Raw genomic sequence first — 6,000 nt, 5'->3', positions numbered from 1 at the left:
CCTGGAGGGTAAAGAGAAAAAACGTAAGAAAGTCCTGCTAGGCACCAAAATTCATGCAGGCAGAGACCGTACCAAGTCGATCTTGGAGTATGTTGACGAAACCACCAAGCCCATATCCAATAACCAGGGAATACTAGGTCTGTTCTCATTTATCATTGTCGGGGGGTTTGGTTTCATTCGCACAATAGGCACAATAATTGAATTACAAAAGCATGTTTAGACCTGTTATCGATTAATTAAAGTGATTGTTTGTTGCAGGGAAGCGTGTTGTGCACATGAAGAAGTTCCCATTAGATGGTGACAGTGAAGGGAAGGGAGCCTCCTTGTTTATTGTGCCAATCAATGTCAAAGGTAAGACTCCAGATTAAATAAGTGCCTTTGTGAGTTTTTATATTTGAGATCAATACAAACGCAGTTTACAGTTTAATGAAGTGCCGTAATGATGTATGTAAATGCTTAAAAAAGATAGTGTGGTGGGCATTAAAGTGTTTGGTTGCAAGTGCAGGTTTATTGGTGGCTCTTCTTAAATGCATTTGATCTGCTTTCCAATTGTAGAAAACAGCAAGTCTGTTTATCAACCTGGGAGCCCCGGTTTTTACTGCCTTCAGGACATTATGCGTGTGTGTAGTGAAACCAGTGCCCATTTCTCCTCAAACACCTCAAAGATGCTGCTTGCTCTGGACAAGTAAGTTTGAGCTTCACAAAAAAAGCGTTAAACTCTAAATTGGCATAGAACAATACATTTGCTGCTGCTCTTCTCAGGTGGTTAGCAGAACAGCACACGGTGCCTCATGCCATTCCCGCGCTGTTCCGGCCGGCTCCGGTGGACCGCGTGAAGACTAACGTTAGTAATCCGGCCTATGCTGTGGAGAGCAAGCACACCGACAGTCTGCTGCACATGGGCTACACGGCTCTGGAGATCAAAAGCAAGATGATGTCACTTGAGAAAGCTGACATGTGCATTGAGAACCCACTCTACGGCTCGGATCTTCAGTACACTAATAGAGTCAGTCTCTCTTTTTACAGAAAGGATTTCTGTCAGTTTTGTGTTTCAAACTGTTTACATTCTGTCATCGTTTACTCACTACTCAAACCTGTATGACTTTTTTCTTCTGGAGATCACAAAATATTTTGAAGAAAGTTGGTAACCGAACAGCTCTGGCCCCCATTTACTTCTGTTGTATGGACACGAAACCAATTCAAGTGAATGGGGGTCAGTTAACATCATTCTTTAAAATATCTTCTTTTGTGTTCTGCGGAAGAAAGAAAGTCATACAGGTTTGAAAACTGATGAAAGAATGTTCAATTTTAGGTGAACTGTCACTTTACGACTTTTATTGTAAGCACATACGCAATGGTGTAAGAGGTTTTAAGGTAATTATACACATGTATGTCACATATAGGTGGATAAAGTCATCATTAACCCTTACTTTGGCTTGGGAGCACCAGATTATTCCAAAATCCAGATTCCAAAGAGAGACAATTGGCAGCACAGCATGACCAGCGTAACAGAGGACAAGTCAGTATATTATAAGTGCTATATATTACAGAATTATATCAGATGTTTGAATTTAGCGTATCAGTTTATCATTTTTTGTGATATAGAAAAGCAGCTTAAAAGCATTGTAAAAATCAAGTTGGTTATTTCATGTTTTTTCATGTTACCACTCTGTGTCCTGTAGAGAGCGCCAGTGGGTGGATGATTTTCCTCTACACCGCAGTGCCTGTGAGGGAGATACTGAGCTTCTGTCCAAACTGCTGGATGGCGGCTTCTCTGTCAAACAGCTTGACAGTGACCACTGGGCTCCTATTCACTATTCATGCTGGTATATGCTGACCGTAACTTTGTAAAATCACGTTTTCTATGAAATCAGGAAATTCGCGTTGAATGAAAATATTTGCCAGGATGTAATGACCATTTCTTTGATTTATTAAGTAATGTAATAACATGATTTAAAAGTTTAGTTCCTAAATAGATATAAAGGCAATAAAGAAATACGTTGATATTCCCTTTTGGTCTACAGGCATGGAAAGGTGGAGGCCACAAAGCTTCTGTTGGAGAAAGGGAACTGCAACCCTAATCTTTTGAACGGCCAGCTGAGCTCTCCTTTGCACTTCGCAGCAGGTGGAGGCCATGCTGAGATTGTACAGTTGCTCCTGCAGCATCCCGAAATAGACAGGGTGAGAAATATACTACAGCATAGAACACTGAGGTTATGATCCAGCCCGTTATATATACTTTCATTTGTCTGATGTTCATTTTTTTCATTGACTTCTCTTTGAAAGCACATTGAGGACCAGCAGAAACGATCTCCTCTACAAGTTTGTGAAGAAAACAAACAGAGCAACTGGGAGGAGTCAGTGAAACTCCTCCAACAGACCAATAATAAACCGGTAAGATTGACATCATTGACAATGTACAGCACAGAGTTGCATTATAATATTAAGCCCTGCAGAGATTAAGGTGTGTGCGCGTGTGTTTTAGTACGAAAAGGTGAGAATTTATCGCATGGATGGATCGTACCGCTCTGTGGAGCTGAAACACGGGAACAACACAACAGCGCAGCAAATCATGGAAGGCATGAGACTGTCTCAGGAGACGCAGCAGTACTTTACCATTTGGATCTGCTCTGAGAACCTCAGTGAGCCACTACACCTGTCACATCATATGCAAGAATACCTAATTATATGCTGTAGAACAGGAAGAAAACATAATTTCAGAAGCATTTTTAGCAGCATTTCCATATCGGGAGTGAGAATGTTCACCGCCCTGTTTTTCCGTGATGTTATATTTTCTTAGGTCTACAGCTGAAGCCGTACCACAAGCCCCTGCAGCACTTGCGGATCTGGAGTGAGATAGTTACTGATCTCACCGCGCTTGATCCACAGAGGGAAATTCCACAGCTCTTCCTGCGCAGAGATGTTCGGCTGCCCTTAGAGATAGAGAAAAAGGTTTGTCACTCTCTTTAGATAAGTCGTATATACAAGTTAAGATCTACCAGCCTTATATTTTTGCTCAGTATTTATTCGAGTTTTACATGGAGTTTCTGTGTTCCCCAGGTTGAAGATCCTCTGTCCATCCTCATCCTCTTTGATGAAGCTCGCCACTTGCTCCTCAAAGGCTTCTTATCAACCTCTGACAGCAAGTTAATCACTCTCGCCAGCCTCCTCCTCCAGATTATTTACGGCAACTACGACAGCAAGAAACACAAACAGGGATTTTTGAAGTATGTAGCTGGGACTACACAGGTCATTTTCTGATCCCCTGATGTGAATTATTCATTAAATTCTACATGCCAGTTGTAAAATGGAGTTTTTTTGCTTGTTTGATGCAGTGAAGAAAACCTGAAATCCATAGTTCCAATCTCAAAAGTCAAAAGCAAAGCTCATCACTGGACCAACAGAATACTTCACGAGTACAAGGTGTGTTTTATTCATGTGTATGCTTTGTTTTGCATATTCCAACATATTGTATTGTGGAATAAATTATATGATATCATGAAAAGGTCTAGCATGACTAGATTTTTATCTACTTGTAATTGGTTTCGAATCATTTTTTTTTATGGTTGGATGGGAGGGGCTTAATTCAATGATGGATTTGTTATGTCATCCAAAAAGGAGGAACATTCATTTAGATTCCGTATTGTCTTTAGCATTGGAAGTTATCTTTCTTGTTAACATACCGATGCTCTTCATTTAAATACTTTAAATGTTCTGACAATGTGTAGAGTCTGAGCACCAGCGAGGGTGTGAGTAAAGAGATGCACCATCTCCAGAGACTCTTCCTGCAAAACTGCTGGGATATTCCCACCTATGGGGCGGCTTTCTTCACAGGCCAGGTGTTTACCAAAGCAAGCTCAAGTACCCACAAGGTCATTCGAGTGTATGTAGGTGTCAACACCAAGGGACTTCATCTAATGAACATGGAGACAAAAGTGAGCAAATTTGCTTGTTAACCATGAGAGTACTTGTGTACTTTTACATTATTCCTATATAAATATATAAATAACCCTTCTGTTGAAATGGCATTTTTGTCATGTGCTTCAGTGGTTGTCTCTCAAATACTTTGTGGGGATGTCTTAAAAAGTGTGGCAGGAAAATCAACTGTGCTCTAATATTTTAGGTGCTGCATCTCAGTCTGGAGTACGGTGCATTTATGTGGCAGCTGGGTCAGGCTGACCAATATATTCAAATCCACAGTCTAGAGAACAAGAAAAACTTTGTCGTAAACACCAAACAGGTAAATGACTGCCTTCAGTTGTGCTTTAGCTCTGCAGCAATTGTAGTGATGTGAATTGGATCAGTTATTGTCTGTGTGATTTGTCTCCAGGCCGGCCTTATTGTCAAGCTGCTGATGAAGTTGAGTGGGCAGATTACACCAAACGACAGAGTAGTGTCAGATAAATATGCTTATGGTTAATCTCATCAAAGAGAATCACCGTGTCCTTGGCTTTTTGCAGTTGTTTTAATGATTTTATTCTATTTTAAAACTACACCATTAAGAGTTGTTTTTACCAAAAAAGAGATTAATAATTATAATGTTATTTTCTTACTGTGTATGATATTAAATGCATTTTGTATTGTCATAATAAATTTGTGCTTTTGACAGTATTTGTAAATATGAATGACAATTTTAATAAAAAAGTACACAAAGCAACTTCATAAATATTCTTTATTCTTTTACAATATAATTATTTCACAAATAAGTGAAAAAAAATTGTAAAAAGTAATTATAACTAATTTGTTTTTATAAGATTATTTAGGGATGCTCCACTTAAAAAAATAATGTCCTCTTCAAGTTGCTCCAAACCTGTATACATTTCTTTGTTCTGTTCAATACAAAGAAGGATATTTGGTAAAACTTTAGACATTTCTGGGACATCAAAGGAGGGAAATTTAAAATGGTAGTCAAAGGTGCCGCAGAACTGTGTCCCTTCCTAATTTCTTTAAATATAATTTTGTGTTCGGCAGAAAAAAAATGATTTAATAGTTTATCCTACTATGGTAGTCAATGATGTCCCAGAAATTTCAGTTGTTAACATTCGTCTAAATATCTTTCTTATGTTCATCAGAATAAAGAAATGTATACGGTTTGGAACAACTTGAGAGTGAGTGAATGAAGAGAGAATTTTTTATAAAAAGCATGTCTAGATGAAATACAGTTTAAATACAACACTGCTCTCTCTAACTATCTCTTGTGCTAATCCATTCATCCTAACCCAGCGGGTGGGAGTATCTAAATAAAACATCTATCATCACCTAGTAAAACTATGAGACAGATTCGGACAAAAGATCACGTCACTGTTCATGTTATGAGCGGATTTACATCCACTATTGAAACCTGCGGCTGTCCTTTCCAAGATAAATGGCTTATTCTGAAATTTCACGCCAAGCTTAATTTAGTCGCTGTTCTACGGCAGTAAAACATAATCTTATTTTCACGTATGGCCCACTGAACACAGCTTGAAAGGTTACAGTATTTCAAACAAAACATCCTGGAAAGTTATATATGTTTTACCTAATCCAATGCTGTCAAACAAACAATTTATGAATAAACTGACGCTTCAACATATTACAATACGCAACATACGCAAAGAAGACCAGGATAAGATCTAGCAACGATTGTATACGCAGTCAAACTGCACAAATCTGTGTTCTTGGTCACTACTAGCTCACCGTGTGACAACATGCCCCAGTAGTGGTCAAAGGATAACTGTGTTTCATTGTGTCCTTGGGAATAGAAATTTAGGTATGATATAAAATCCCTTATATAAACCTACACTAAGAAACTAAGAAATTCATTGAAGTAAAATGTGTGACAGCTAGTCTTTGATTTCTCCTTCTTTCTTCTAGGTCATGGTTAAAAGATAACCGTTTTTGCTGAGTGGACGTGTTTCGTCTCTTCCCATCTTCCTTCACTCGCGTATTCCCCTGGTATAGAGAACAGAACACTGGACTTCTGTTCCTGTTTCTACAGTGAGAGTGAAAAGTGTCTTTGGA

General features: G+C 38.8%; 1 protein-coding gene across 1 annotated transcript in view; it reads left to right on the top strand.

The window, feature by feature from the left end:
* krit1 (KRIT1 ankyrin repeat containing) overlaps positions 1-4,657 on the top strand; it is a 5,434-nt gene extending 777 nt beyond the window's left edge. Inside the window, exons 3-17 of the mRNA XM_056741366.1 lie at positions 1-137; positions 259-351; positions 556-685; positions 763-1,006; positions 1,404-1,519; positions 1,683-1,826; positions 2,025-2,181; positions 2,287-2,394; positions 2,486-2,642; positions 2,801-2,952; positions 3,061-3,227; positions 3,336-3,423; positions 3,729-3,935; positions 4,124-4,240; positions 4,331-4,657. The exon at positions 1-137 is cut by the window's left edge and continues 20 nt beyond it. Coding sequence (XP_056597344.1) covers positions 1-137; positions 259-351; positions 556-685; positions 763-1,006; positions 1,404-1,519; positions 1,683-1,826; positions 2,025-2,181; positions 2,287-2,394; positions 2,486-2,642; positions 2,801-2,952; positions 3,061-3,227; positions 3,336-3,423; positions 3,729-3,935; positions 4,124-4,240; positions 4,331-4,420 — 2,107 coding nt within the window. The 3' untranslated portion in view covers positions 4,421-4,657. The remainder of the gene's footprint in view (positions 138-258; positions 352-555; positions 686-762; positions 1,007-1,403; positions 1,520-1,682; positions 1,827-2,024; positions 2,182-2,286; positions 2,395-2,485; positions 2,643-2,800; positions 2,953-3,060; positions 3,228-3,335; positions 3,424-3,728; positions 3,936-4,123; positions 4,241-4,330) is intronic.
* The last annotated feature ends 1,343 nt before the right edge of the window (positions 4,658-6,000 follow it).

Source organism: Triplophysa dalaica, chromosome 25 (assembly GCF_015846415.1).
Source record: "Triplophysa dalaica isolate WHDGS20190420 chromosome 25, ASM1584641v1, whole genome shotgun sequence".
Classification (NCBI taxonomy): Eukaryota; Metazoa; Chordata; class Actinopteri; order Cypriniformes; family Nemacheilidae; genus Triplophysa; species Triplophysa dalaica.
This window is presented reverse-complemented; position numbering and strand designations above follow the sequence as displayed.